This window comes from Mobula birostris, chromosome 7 (genome assembly GCF_030028105.1).
Source record: "Mobula birostris isolate sMobBir1 chromosome 7, sMobBir1.hap1, whole genome shotgun sequence".
NCBI classification, from domain to species: Eukaryota; Metazoa; Chordata; class Chondrichthyes; order Myliobatiformes; family Myliobatidae; genus Mobula; species Mobula birostris.
The window spans coordinates 110,212,681-110,228,138 of NC_092376.1; the positions used below are offsets into that span (position 1 = coordinate 110,212,681).

Consider the following 15,458-nt stretch of genomic DNA (forward strand, 5'->3'; position numbering starts at 1 on the left):
GGAGATGGTTATTGACTTCAGAAGAACTCGCACCAGTCTTTACATCGGCGGCAGAGCAGCAGAAGCAGCAAGCAGTTTCAAAATCCTGGGAGTATACATCTAGCACAACCTCACGTGCTCCCTGAGCACATTCTACACAATCAGGAAAGCTCACCAATGCTTCTACTTTCTGAAGAGGCTGAAGAGAGCTGGACTATGTACATCTATGCTCACGTCATTCTACAGATGTGCAGTAGAGAGCATCCTAACTTGCTGCAGCACTGCATGGCATGGAAACTGTACTGCAGCAGACAGACGACTCTACAACATGTAGTCAAAATTGCCCAATGCATCACTGGCAGCAGCCTACCCATCATCAAGGATACCTATGCAGAAAGGTGTCAGGAAAGGTCCAGTAACACCTTGAAGTAATGCCCACCCTGCTCATGGACTGCTTGTCTGACTCCCATCAGGGGGGAGGCTATGTAACGTCTACAACAGGACCACCAGACTCAAAAACATTTACTTCCCCAAGCAGTAAAGCCGATCAATACCTCCATCCACTAACCCTCCCATCCACTAACCCTCCCATCCACAACCCCAACCAGCACTACTTTATCATTTCCAACCAGCCACCTTATGTACAGACGCTCCTGTGTAGGTATATACAGCAAGTTATCTTACGTATTTATATTTACTGTGTTTTTAATAATTGCATTCTTTATCTTAATTGTGGGGTTTTTTTGTACTGGATCAGATCTGGAGTAACAATTATTTCTTCCTCCTTGACACCGAAAATTACATTAAACAATCTTGAATACTTGAATCTTGCATAGATTCATCAAGGTTATCCTTCCTTTCATACCTATTCCTACTTAATAGAGGCATTCTCTTCCTTCATACCACTCCTAGCTCACACCACACCATTTCCTCCTTCAGTCCTTAGAAACAAGGTACAGAAGCCTGCAGTCCCACAGCAGCAGGTTCAGCAACTGCTACTTGTTTGCCACCATTATCCTGTTGATCCTACCTGCCCAACTCTAACCCCAGCTCGGCAATGGAATGCTATGGACCATGTCTTTCACTATTATGAACTTGTCTCTGAATGTCTTTTTTTGTTGCACTTATGTCTTATTTTGCATGGTCTTTCTTTCGCTCTTCACTATCTTGAGTAATTTCTGTATAATTTATGTTTTGTGCATTATCTGTACTTACATGTCTGTGAAACTGTTATGTAATTTTTTCATTGTATCTTAATCTCACTGTACCTTGAACATGGCAATAAATCTGACTTGACTAAAGGTAATTTTTTCTCTGTCGACCAGGCACGAAAAGTACGAGAATTATGGTACACAGCCAAGCCTAATACAATGAAAGCAATTCTGGGCAACATGGGTTCCCAATGTTTTTTATGCCATGGACCAATACCATTAAGCAAGGGATCCATGGACCCCAGGTTGGGAACACCTGCTGGGCAACCATTTGTTAAATAAATAAATAAAGGTATATGTTTCCTAAAGTAAAATAACTGCTCTCATCTTCTGAACCATGAAAACACTGCAAACCAAAGTGGATGTCAGAATACAATACAAATACTACCTCATCAACAAGCCCATAACTGTTCCAGGCTTTTAAACATCACTGAACTTACTTTGTAGGTGATTAATCAAATGAAGGCCTAGAGGCCTGGTCAGGGTAAATTAACCTTGAAAAGTGGAAATTATATCCAGGGATTCAGTGCCTTGGAGATGACATTCCAGGACCAGCTTCAAATGGAATCCATCTGCCATGCAGATATGGGGCTTCTGCGACCTCTAATTTTTAAACAAATCCAGAATGGGAAAATAATCTGTGTAGACTATCTGATCCTATAGAGGTTTTATTCCTTATGTTTAAAAGAAAATGAGGGAAAAAGGAAAGCATTCTGGAATGAACAAAATGATGCCTGGATTTAGATGAGAAGCAGATTGTTTCTAACAACCACGCAACTTTGCTTTCAATCACTGGGCTGACAAGCTCACCTCAGATGAAAGATGGAGTCACAACCTAAGGCTTCCATGGCTCTTTTTGGGATCTGTTTTACTGATCGATCAACTTTGTAAAATTCCTTTGAACCTCAATAGTGAAAACATTTTTTTTAAAGAAATCACACATAGCAGTAATGAATAATTGGGGAATAATAGACACTATACAGGTTAAGAGATATAATTTCACTTGGGAATGATGCAGAGACACATGGCTTAGCTTCTGGCAAGAAGAGCTAAATTGGTTTTGTTTCAGTGAGAATACCAGCTCTTCAAAGAGTGCCACAGACATGTTGTAAACATATTTGTTATCTCAGGATTTAAATGTTATTTTTTTTTATTACACTTGATTTCATCTGGCCTCTGACAGGAAAATAGAACGTGCAAAGCTTCAGATTATTTTTATACCCAAGCATGTCAATTTTCCCCTCAGTTATTGGTTTAATTCAGGTGTGTGTTTATTTTTGTCCATCAATTTCATAAATTGGCTTGTATGTTTGTAAAGAAGATTGCCAGTTAAGGGTCTGAGAAGAAAGACTCTGATAGGAGGGGAGAGTGACCCATGGGAGAAAGGACAGAAGGAAAGACACCAGGGGAAGGTGATAAGTGAGGAGAAGAGTTAAGAGGCCAGAGTGGGGAATAGAAGCAAAGGGAAAGGAGAAGGGAAAAGAAAGAAAGACAAAAAAAAGTTTACTGGAAGGAGAAATTGATGTTCATGCCATCAAGTTGAAGGCCACTTAAATGGAATATGAGGTGTTGCTCCTCCACCCTTCTTCTTCAGCCCTTTACCTTTCCCACCCACCGGGCTTCACCTATCACATTCTAGCTAGTCCTCCTTCCCCTTCCTCAACTTTTTATTCTGGCTTCTACCCACTTCCTTTCCAGACCCGACGAAGGGCCTTGGCCCGAAACGACAACTCTTTATTCACTTCCATAGATGTAGCCAGATCTACTGAATTCCTCCAGCTGTATGTGTGCACTGCTCAGTATTTCTGAGCCAGATCAGTCAAAGCAGTTGATGTCACAGGCCTCTGTCAGTGCAGCATGGAGAGGCGCAAGGGGAAGGGTGATGACTGAAACGATGGCTTACCCTGGCAAGATACTCTCTAATGATCAGGTTTGGAGAACTTCTAAAAGCACGCAGTCTCCATTTCCTGATTGTTTCAAGAACAGAACACCTACAATAAGAGAAAACAGCCACACCAAGACTGTGATTAGCTTTAAAATAGATTCAAAATAAAATGATTTTACTAGGGAAAATTTGGACAATCATACAGTAAAATGTCAGAGTGTTACAGATTGCTGAATCAGACATTAGCCTTGATGGAACTGTCTAAATTCATTCTGAGCTGTTGTTCTCACGCCTCTTTCCCCTTATTCCCCGTTTGGACCAAGCTGCAGTTCCAGCTACACAGATACTAGGATGGCCTAAGAGGCTGCTACCAGGAAGCTTACAGAGCGACCAGGCAAAAACTCTTGTTCTAATTTTTATTTCCTTTCCAGTGGAGAAACTTGGGCCTCTGCTTAGCACCTTGCCACCTTGCCCTGGCAGAGTCAGGAGAAGGGAACATTGTAAAATTAGCTCTTTGGGCTATTAACATAACTTTCTGCTCATAAGTTCTGTTCATAAACATAAATTTCTAACAACAGCAGCACGTATTAACAAGGACATCAAAAGCTGCAGATGCTGAGAATCCGAGACAGAAAAGACGAAATGCTGGAAATGCTCAGTGAGTCAAACAGCATTTCTGAAAAGAGAAAAAAGTTAACATTTCAGGCACCCTAAAGTGCAAACTGTCAATTGTTTCAAGTATTTCCTGTTTTTCATGTTCATTTTCAGTTTAAAAAAAAATAGCTCAAGGACAGTATTATGAGAGAAAATGAAAATGGGCACAAAGAAAACAAGGATACATTACAAAAACAATGAGCTTGTTTAAACAGAATGATGACTTTTTGAAAGATTGAACGTGCACATTAGATTTATGACATTGCTGCAAAGAATGTTAAAATAAACTCCTTTCTGAGATTATCTACCTGCGTTTTGAAAAGTTAAATGGTACTTCACTGAAATATATAAGATCCTGAAGGGCTGGATGTGGAGAAAGTGATTTCTCTTTTGGAAGGATAGAAAATGAGAGGCACTGCTTAAAAATAAGGGGTCACCTAATTAAAGTGAACTTTTTCTTACAGGAGTGTCAAAAGGTTTGAGATTCTTATTCTCGAAGCAGCGAAAGCTGAGTTTTTGAATACTTTTACAACAGAGGTACATTTGGTAGTTTCTAGATAAGGAAAGAGGTGAAAGCTTACCAAGGGTGGATAGGAATGTAGAGCTGAGGATACAACCAAATTGGGCATGATGGCAGAGCAGACTTCAGAAGACAATTGGAGTATTCCTGCTCCCAATTTTTTATGTATGTTCATTAATTTCTAAATCAAAATATTACACTATAATGCATATGGTATTGATATGGCTTTACCTCGACAGTTTACCTTTAAAGACTATCATGTTTCATATACAGCCTACCTTAGCTAGAAAAGCAAGGGCACTAAGGAAACAATTTTCAAGAGGGCCACAACCTTATCATGGTTTAGAGGTTTGCATGCCGCTATGACCTGGAGAGCTATTTTGGCTGATGTCTGGGCTTTATACTTTGGCTCTTGGTAGGGTCACCCATACTAAACAGGTCAAAGGGTACAGAATAGACTAAGAATGGTCCACCCGTCCTCCAGGTTCAGGGCTGACAACCCTGAATGGTAAAACAAAATTGTTACAGAAACAGCAATGAAGCATCCTTCTATATCTGCATGCGATGGTATTCCTGAGACTCCACCCAGGACTTGTATGACTGCTAGTAGTGAAAACCGAGAGAAAACTACTGACATGATGAAACAAGCCCTAAACAGTGCCAGAGATGGAGGATCTTCATTGCTGTGCAAACACCAGTGGCATACTGGGCAGTAAGTACCAAGGAAACAAACCACAAAGAATAAATTAAATGGGAATTCAAAAGAGAATCCTCTTCTGCAATCTGTCCTACTGGGAGCTGGGAGTTTGTAAAAATGATTTGGTAAGATTTTTAACACTTCCATCACAACAGAAGGTGTTTTGTTTTAAAGATAGTTTCATAAGGCAAGAAGTGACCAGTTCCATCACCCAGATTAGCAAAGTGGGATTCTGCCAATAAGTAAAACAATAGACAACATGCAAGCTGGTAAAATCCTGCTTTACATGCATCTGTAATCTGCAGTGGCATATCAGTCATGTAAAAGCAACTGAAATAAAATGAAGAGCCACTCATGGCCCTCCTGAGAACTTAAGCACATTCTTTGTTTTCTAATTGAAAAACCTCCAACTGTTTAAACCCCACTCAACACCATTCTCCTGCCTTCTCTCTGTACCTTTGATACCCTGATTATCAACCTCTACCTTAAATATATCCAATGACTTGGCCTGCACAGCTGTCCGTGGCAATGAATTCTACAGATTCTCCACCCTTTGCCTGAAGAAATTTTTCATCATCTCTTTTCTAAAAGAACATCCCTCAATTCTGAGGCTGTGCCCTCTGGTCCTAGACTCCCCCACTATAGAAAACATCCTCTCCACATCCACTTTATCCAGATATTTAAATATTCTATAAGTTGCAATGAGAACCCCTCTTATTCTTCTAAACTCCAGCAAGTACAGGCCAAGAGCAATCAAATGCTCCTCATATATTAACTTTTTCATTCCTGGATCATGCTCATGAACCTACTCTGGATCCTTTCTAATGCTAGTACACCTTTTATTAGGTAAGAGACTCAAAACTGCTCACAATACTCTAAGTGCAGTCAGACCATTGCCTCATAAGACTGCAGCAAAACATCATTGCTTTTGTGTTCTTGTCCTCTCGAAATGAATGTTACCATTGCCCTTGCCTTTCTTACTACTGACTCATCTGCAAGTTAACCTTTAGGGAATCCTGCACAGGGGCTCCCAAGTCCCTCCAATATGGGTCTCTATTTTGGGCTGAGAGTGGGAAGGGGGCAGGGAGAGGGGAGTCATGGTTGGAATAAGGAGAAGGGAGAGGGGAGGGAGCAGGAAGTATCAGAGAGACATTCTGTAATGATCAATAAACCAATTGTTTGGAATCAAAAGACCTTGCCTGGTGTCTCAGAGCTGGGTGTGTCTGCACCCACACCACCCTCGACCCAGGTAATCCTTCTCGGCCACCTGTCCCACACACCTCCTGTGGTGCTCCACCCTTGCCTTTCCCAACTTTCTTTGCTTCTGCCAGATTTACAAACTCGCTCTCCACTCCACCTTTACAAATACAGTACTATACAAAAGCCTTAGGCACCCTAGCTATATATATGTGCATGAGACTTTTGCACAGTACTTACTGCATGTCATTTATATCAACATGTACCACAGCTTCTGACTGTTCACTCTTTCCCTTTGGACTGCCACGGGCCCGATCTAGGGCATCCCCAAGTCTGGCACCTGGGAGGCAACAGACCATCCGGGTGACACTTTCACGTCCACAGAATCTGCTTTCTGTTCCTCTAGTTATGGAATCCCTTAACACATTGTCACTTTTTAAAAGAGAATCCAAAAACAGTCATAATTTTTGTAGCCTTGATTCAAGGAAACATATAAGTAAACAATACAAGATGACATATAACTGCAAAACATTACCTCTTATGGAGATGAAAAAGTCCATCTAACCTAATACAATAAATGCCATTGCTCAGGATGCACGTTTTTAATTACACAAAAATTACCTCTGGCAACATTTTATACGGGGTGGCTGATCTTGTATTTTAAAATATACTGTTACAATTTGCATTGAAAAGAATGAAGAGAAACATATTTTTTAAAAATTATGCAAATTATATCCTGAACTTTCCAGCAACATTCAGGTCAGGTCAATAGCGCAAACAAATTATTTCTTGATTGGACAATTATTCAAACAACTTGAGTAAGCAGTTTCCTAATTAGATGGCAGACCAACCAACTCAAACAAACAAGGCATTGATTGATCAATTGTGAAACACTGTAGACACATTTTCCCACTGCACAGCTATATTATAAACTAAATTGATTCAAAAAGACAATTCTTTATAAAAACAAGAATGAAGAAACTGTATGAAGCCATAACTTAATTTTTTGGTTACTCACAGTCGGGAAAGCTTTGGGGTGCCCTGGAAAAGCAGTTCAGGAAGGACTTGAAGTTTATTCTTGTTGAGTCGTCTGATAAAGAAATTTAGAAAAAAAGGCAATGAACTTATGTGAAAAGTACATAGATCAAACACAGTGTCAGTGACGTCCAAGTAAATTTGTTTCTCCACATTCGAAATGTAGAACCTTCAAAACTTCTCCAATAATAAGACCATAAGACCATAAGATATAGGAGAATTAGGCCATTTGGCCCATCGTGTCTTCTCTGTCATTTCATCATGGCTGATCCATTTTCCCTCTCAGCCCCAATCTCCTGCCTTCCCCCCATATCCCTTCATGCCCTGACCAATCAAGAATCTATCAATCTCTGCCTTAAATATACATAAAGACTTGGCTTCCATAGCTGCCTGTGGTAACAAATTCCACAGATTTACCACTCTCTGGCTAAAGAAATACTTCCTCATCTCTGTTCTAAAAAGACACCCCTCTATTCTGAGGCTGTGTCCTCTAGTCTTAGACACTGCCACCATAGGAAACATCCTCTCCACATCCTCTCTGTAAAAGCTTTTCACCATTCGATAGTTTTCAATGAATGCCAGTGAACACAGACCCAGAGCCATCAAATGCTCTTCATACGACAAGCCGTTTAATCCTGGAATTATTTTTGTGAATCTCCTTTGAACTCTCTCCAGTTTCAGTATACCCTTCATAAGATAGGGCATCCAAAACTGCTCACAATACTGTGAGGGAGGCCTCATCAGTGGTCTATAAAGTCCCAACACTACATCCTTGTTTTTCTATTCTAGTATCAAAGGGAAGTGTTTGGGCTCATGTGAGAGAGTAATTTCCATGCCATAGAGAAGTAAGAAGGAAAATGGGAATGTTGAAATTCTTCTGCTGGGAGCAGGCAATGATCTGATGGGAAGAATGGCCTCCTTCTGTGTTATCATACAGTAAGTAAGCAAGTAAATGTGATTAGATAGAGACACAAGTAGTGCTGCTGCCTCACCTCTCCTGTGACCCAGGTTTGATCCTGACCTCTGGTGCTGCCTGCGTGGAGTCTGCAGTTTATCTCTGTCACTGCGTAGGTTTCCTCAGGGTGCTCTGGTTTCCTCCCACATCCCAAAAATGTGCGGGTCAGCATGTTAATTGATTAGCGTAAGATTGGTACAAATGAGTGCCTGAAGGTTGGGATGGTCTCAGTGGGCCCCAACGGCCTTTTCTGTAGTGTGCTATTCTACGACACCATAAAACCAAGCATTTTGCTGTGGTGGAAGTGCTACAGACTGAGGGTAGGTGACACCATCTGAGCTGTCACAGGACTGCAGTTAAGCAAACTCTGCATTTTAAAATACCCCAAACGTATATATTCACACTACATTTGATGAAAATCAGCAGTAGAGGGTGCTCTCAGGGCACATTTATTGAGCTTCACAATTTGAGGCAGATGGATTATTATCAATGACATAAACCAAACAGAGCAAATTACTTTTTCAGACTGTATCTTTACTGAAGTTAACTCAGCTCCACCAAATCTATTTGGCATAGTTACAGATACAAAGTTCTGCCCAACTATGTCAACATTCCATACCATATAAACAAAAATATATTAAACAAGTTGACAGGAAATATATCAATTCCACTAATAATCATATGTACTGTTACTAAAATAATAGCAACAACCTAGTATATATCCATATTTCTGAAGTATCAGTTTCTATTGAATTAACTTGTTATTTGACATTTATCTCATCAGAAAATGTCTGAGTTTCTCCAATTCCCAGTGAAGTGCTCACTAAAGCTTTTCAAAACAAAAAAATTAGTATGGTTATACTTATTTTCTTTGTTTTTTCAGTGATAATTGCATCAAGATGAATTTCAGTCATTCTGTTTCTGGAGCTTTGGAAAATATTACCCTTTTACCTCTGTCCCCTATCAAAGTAGTGTGAAATGTTGACCTGAATATTTTGAGGGTTACCATCTTTTCTCTGTAGTTCCTGAATAATCTTTCTCTCCCAATTTATGAACATATCTTTAAGTGCACTAAACCAACCTGAATTTAAATGGCTATGCTGCCTTATCTCCCATCACAGTAAAGATTTTCTGTATATAACTGCACAGAGACTCATTGATTCTGAGGCAAAAATCAATTTGTTTTTGCTTCATGCTTCTGTACACTAATGAGGTGGCATATTATTACACAGAATTAAATCTCATTGCTTTCCTGCATCCACAGAAGCCTTTGTATGTCACAGTGATCAGAAACTTCTAATTTTCCTGATAAGCTTATGCACATTTTTGTAAGGCTTAAACATTTGTTACCTGGTTCACATATCAAAATTGGCAAGAGTGGGATCGTCATAAACAGAGCACAGTCAGTGGTCAGCATATCTGATAGTAGAATTCCTTATCGGGTAGGCCCCTGAAACTGCTTTCCCTTGGCTTAGCAAATCTGTCTTTCCTGCCCAACCTATCCCCCACCACACTTCTTATTCCTCTCTTGAATAAAGTGCAAGATCACTCTGGTGAATGGTGGATTCTTCCCGAGGAAGAGTTCCCAGGTTTCACACTGAGGCAAACATCAACTAGACTTAAAGGATTCTTTAAAGGCATTCTTTGGTCATCTCAAAATATGTTGCCCCTCCAGTGTTTAATGTCTGCGAGGAACTGCTGCCCACTGACACATTCCAAGGTGCAGGACAAAGTACTGAGGGATGCACTGACGTTCAGTGCAGTCACCAGAAAAGCTCAGTTGGGGAAGACCACAGTCCAAAGTCCTGCTGCCACTGGAGACTGAGGGAAAAGGCCCCATGTGACCACCTTTCAAATGTTTAAGGAGGGAGAATGAGTAGCATTCAAAGTTCAAAGTAAATTTATTATCAAAATACATACATGCCACTATATATAACCCCAAGATTCATTTTCTTGTGGGCATATTCAGTAAAACTATAGAATAATAACCATAACAGAATCAATGAAAGACTGTTCAAGCAGAGTGCTGAAGACAGCATTCTGTGCAAATACAAAAAGAAAGAAATAATAATAATAAGCACTAGTACCTATTCAGAGAATATAAGGGATTGATGATACAATGAAGGAGATAAGTCATGTCTTGATTATAGTTACTGTATACAGGTACATATATTATGAATATATTTTCTGATATAAACTCAAAGGTAGATCACATACAGCATTAGAGCCTACTTACAGATTAACAGAGCTTTCTGTAGAGCTCCTGTGAGGCCACAAAGTATCAACTCTATATCACATTATTAGAAACCCACGGCCCCACCACCGAGAGTATGCACAAGAATGTTAGCATTTACTTGCAAAAATACCCGTTAGCTTGTCACTTTCTCTACTGTGGATGACCCACAGTCTCAGTGATCACAGGCAATGCAAATACTTCAAAGCCTCCATATTCACAGCGTAGTGTGCACATTCAGGGTTATAAATCCGCAGCAGTTTGGGATTAAGGATCCTTGGGTCATCCTACTGTGATGACAGGCAGTTGATGAAGTAATGTTAACAGGACTCAACCAGACCCAACTGCCTGACATAAACATATTCATGTGGGTTCACTGTCCTTTGTTCTCTCAAAGCAGCTTTGGAGGAGTTTTAAACCAACAGTTATTCAGGGGGTGAAGGATATTGCACAACTGGGTTTGTTTTAAAGATTCAAAGGCTAGCTTTATTTGTCACATGTACATTAAAAAGCGCTGTTTTGTGTCAAATCACATCCGCCAAGATTGTGCTATCATTTTGGCATGCTTCCGGCTCCATACCCACGTATCACTAACTCTAACCATACATCTTTGGAATGTGGGAGGAAACTGGAGCACCCAGAAGAAACAGACAGTCACGGGGAGAACATACAAACTCCTTATGTACAGCAACGGGAATTGAACCCTGATCTTACAGCCGATTGCTGTAAAGCACCGCACTAACCACTACATAAACGTGCTGCCCCATGAATCGCTCTCCAATCTTTCCATACAAAGAATCAGACAATTAAATGACAGGGAGGCCATTTGGCCCATTATGTCCATGCCTGCAAAAATGATCAACCCAATAGATTTCCGGCTTCCAGCACTGGGTCCTACTGCCCCTCGGAGTATGGCTCTTCAACCACATCCAATTGCGTTTGCCTCTCATACTCTTTCAGACTGAGTTCCTCTGGGTGAATGATTCCTCTACCAGTTATTAGAGTCATTGAGACACACAGCACGTCAGTACAGTGATACAGCACGGAAGCAGGCTCTTTGATGTTGACCAGAATGTCTGTCTGAGCTGGTTCAAAATGACTGCATTTGACCAATAATTTGTTTAAAACTTTTCTATCCATATTTTTCAATCTATGCCCTGGCTTTTGATTTCTTTCTTTGAGAAGTACAACACAGAAAGAAGTATTTCAGCCGACTGTATCAATAAGCACCCATCTACACTAATCACATTTCCTTCTCTCCGCATTCCCAGGTTTACCAGATACCTTCACTACAGTGTCCAATTAACCTACTGGCTTGCACATTTCTGGGGTGTAGGAGGAAAAGTGAGAGGGAGAATGTGAAAACTCCCCCTGGCAAGGTAACATCGTGGTTAGCACAATGCTTTACAGTACAGTGACCCAGGTTCATTTCCTGCCACCGTCTGTAAGGAGTTTATACATTCTCCCCGTGACCGCCTGGGTCTCCCCCGGGTGTTTGCGTTTCCTCGCACAGTCCAAAGACGTACCGTTTGGGGGTTTTGATTGTCCATTGTAAATTATCCTGTGATTAGGCTAGTATTAAATTGGGGTTTGCTGGGCAGCATGACGTGAAAGGCTAGAAGAGCCTCTTGCTTCCTGTACCTCAATATACTGTGTGTATATGTACTGTATAGGGGTATAGGGGTGCAGGTCAGCATTGAAAAACCTGATGCCTGGAGCTGTAAGGGGAAGTGTGTTCACTGTGTCAAGAGGAAACAATAAGACATGCATCCAAAAATCCCTGGGCAGGTGTAACCCTGATCAAATGTTTGGTAGAGCCAAATTATATCCATTTAATACAGGTCCCCACGTGAGCTGCATTCTCAGCGGACCTGACACAGAGGCTAACCTAATAAACAACAGCCATGCAGTAAGTATGCCTGTGACATCCAGGTTCAGGATGTAAACTACAACATTGATCCTGCTTTCTTTATACGTTCCTTTGCCATCTGTTTTGTGCTAAATGACATTGGATACCTGGTTGGAACAAACAAAAACCTCATGCATTTGGGTTCTTTGTTTTGCATTGGACTGGAGGGGTTGAATGGCGTACTTAGGTGGGTTGGAAATTATACTGCAGGGTAAAAACAGTGTTGGCAGGTCATGAATTACCTCCTCTCATGTCTGCTAATCAGCAGGATTTGTGGGTAAAAAAAAAACGGACAGCTATTTTAACCTTCCTGTTCTCATTTCGAAGAACACGATGGCATGTTACAATAAAAAATTATTCAAGTTATCTATTACAATGGCACAGAAGTCCATTCAACCCATTAAATCTATGCTAGTTTACATAGTAATCCTACTCCCCCGCTAAGTTTTGCTGTAACCTATTCTCCCCACGTTCACATCGACTTTATCCCCACCCCACCCAAGCCACCATCTATCATTCACCAGCAAACCAGTGGTTAACTAACCAAGGTCCATGGAGATATAAGAAGAAAACAAAGTACCCTAAGGGAAACCCACATGTGGAAAAAGTCCTGCTGAAGGGTTTCGGCCCGAAGTGTCAACTGTACTTTTTTCTATCGATGTTGCCTGGTCTGCTGAGCTCCTCCAGCACTTTGTGTGTATTGCTTAGATTTCCAGCATCTGCAGGTTTTCTCCCATTTGTGAAAAAAGTCTGACAGTACCACAGATCAGGATTGAATCTAGGATAGACAGAGCTTTGAGGTACAGTGTCATCCTATACATGAACATGAGTGAGGTGTTAACCTAACCCAATGATTTATACACAGACAGTTGCACAAATGAAATGGAAGATCTAGCCAGCCTTTACACAAATGGAAATATGAGGAAAGTTAAATAATGGCAGGGAAACAAAATTCAAATCCTGAAAGCAAATGCAACAAGCAGTTTATGTATAGAGGGCAAAGCATGGAACCTGATGTCTGAAAAAATGTAAATAAAATTTAATTCATGTATCAGAATGAATGCTTCCCTCTCCAAATAGGATAATGAAAGCCACCCACACATACCGAACACATTTTAAAACCAATTAAAATCAACTTCACAGATTAAATCCAATCTGGCTTTGCCTGTTCCATTTAGTCTTGAATTATTTTGCCGGAGACTCTGGCTCCAAAGATTCTGTGCGCAGTACACAGGAATCTCTATGTAAACCTGCAGTTTTAAAGAAGGTTTAAAAGGTCAGGGCTTATATGTCTGAAGCTGGAGTAAGCCAGGATCCTATGCCAGCTGTGTAGAGAGCTGAAAACGCGATGACAGGTCATTGTTTCTGAGTTATGCAGGTGCACAAACTTCCCTATGGTTGAAAGAAATGTCAGGAAAAGCTTATCAGGAAAATACGAAATACCACGTCTGGGTGGAATTTTAAGGGCAGGGGGAGGAAATTATCAGCTCTTTAAAACAGTTTAATCTTTCATTCAGCCTGTTCTTAAAGAAGGTATGGCTACAGTGCTTCAGTGTGACTGACCCATGCTGTACTGTTCAGGCCTAGGTATCAAGCCAGAGGGTTTCAGGGAGCTCACAAAGGCTCTTCATAACCAACACATCATGCTTATTCGAATTTGGACTTTAGCCAAGTCAATTCACCTCATGAAGAAAACGATGCAAGGAAATTTGTGATCAAACAAATGTTAGATCACAAATTGTTTCAGCAGTGTGTTTTGCCACAAGGTCTCAGCTCAAAGTTTAGTAATCTGGCGCTCAGTGGCAAGATTGAGGTATTCTTGTCAGGCATGGAATTCATTGAATCAAATGTTAAACTTAAGACTATTCTGGTAGATCAAATACACTTTAAAGGTCTCTTGGCAGTAGTTAAAGAGCAATGGGATGATACTGTGGGTGGGAAGTGGAGGCAAAGAGTCTCCAGTAATCAGTAAGTACATCAAGGATGCTGGTGTGTGCAACACACATCTGTTAAACATGCCCCTCCAATAGTGGTCAAATTTAAATGCCTGTGCACTTCCCTACATGGAGTGCTGGCAAAGTTGGAGAGACAGGAGACAGTGAAATGTTTCTTTATTTACTCTTGTGACGCGTAACCAAGTGGAATACACATTACTGCAATGTGGTTGCCAGATGAGGAACAAGAGCTGTGATTTTGGACAAATGAAAAATTCATCCATCTCATGCCAGCAATACTCAGATTAACGAGACATCAACAGTATCATTGTAGGAAGGATACAAGGAAAACCACCTGTGGCTGTCCATGGTATTTGTGTTTTTACTTTCCATTGCAAAGTCTCCAAGAAGTCTACAAAGTAGAGTCAGATGCCAGAACCAGCCACAAATATGCTTGACAAGGAGATTTGCTTCTTATTGAAAGCGTTATTTTTTTTCCTGCATTGGAACCCATGCAGTCTCCAAGAAGTCTATACTCACAAACCAAAACAAAATAATTGCCAGCCTAATACGATTGCAGGAAAGGCTAATAGATGGGGCCAAGCATTGCTGATCAGTGTCATTACAGAGTGCCACATAGGTGTTGAAGCATCTTTACATCTCTTGAACTAAGGCAAAAGGTAAAATCTACAATAAGTAATCATTTTACTAATTCCAACCAAACTTCTATGTCGATCTTCTCTGCATAGAGTAAAATGCATGTGGCATGAGAATGGGGGTGGGGGGAATAGCATTTGACAGGTCTGAGAAGCCATGGCCCTATTTGAAAGCTAAATGCAACAAACTAAATAGGAGCAGCCATTAGTGGAAGAGAAGAGAGTTTACTAGACTGACTGTAATGTAGGTAAGTCAAACATCACCAGCAGTTATTTATAAAGCCTAGAAATATTGTGAAATCACAATATAATCAGATCAGATTAAGCTACAGAGACTTGTAAAATTTAGTCAGCTCCATCACGGGCACTAGCCTCCATAATATCCAGAACATCTTCAAGAATTGATGCCTCAAAAAGGTGACATCCATCATTAAGGACCTCCATCACCCAGGATATGCCTTCTTTTCATTGCTACCATCAGGAAGTAGGTACAGGACCCTGAAGACACACAATCAATGATTCACAAATAGCTTCTTCCCCTCTGCCATCTGATTTCTGAATGGGCAATTAATCCATGAACACTACCTCACTAG

The 15,458-nt window shown here is 40.7% G+C and overlaps 1 protein-coding gene across 2 annotated transcripts in view; it reads right to left on the minus strand.

Annotated features, from left to right (window-relative positions):
- LOC140200362 (slit homolog 3 protein-like) overlaps window positions 1-15,458 on the minus strand; it is a 669,401-nt gene that overhangs the window by 558,246 nt on the left and 95,697 nt on the right. For both annotated transcript variants that reach the window (XM_072263584.1, XM_072263583.1), the window contains one exon: window positions 7,162-7,233. In XM_072263584.1, the coding sequence (XP_072119685.1) occupies window positions 7,162-7,233 (72 nt within the window). The remainder of the gene's footprint in view (window positions 1-7,161; window positions 7,234-15,458) is intronic.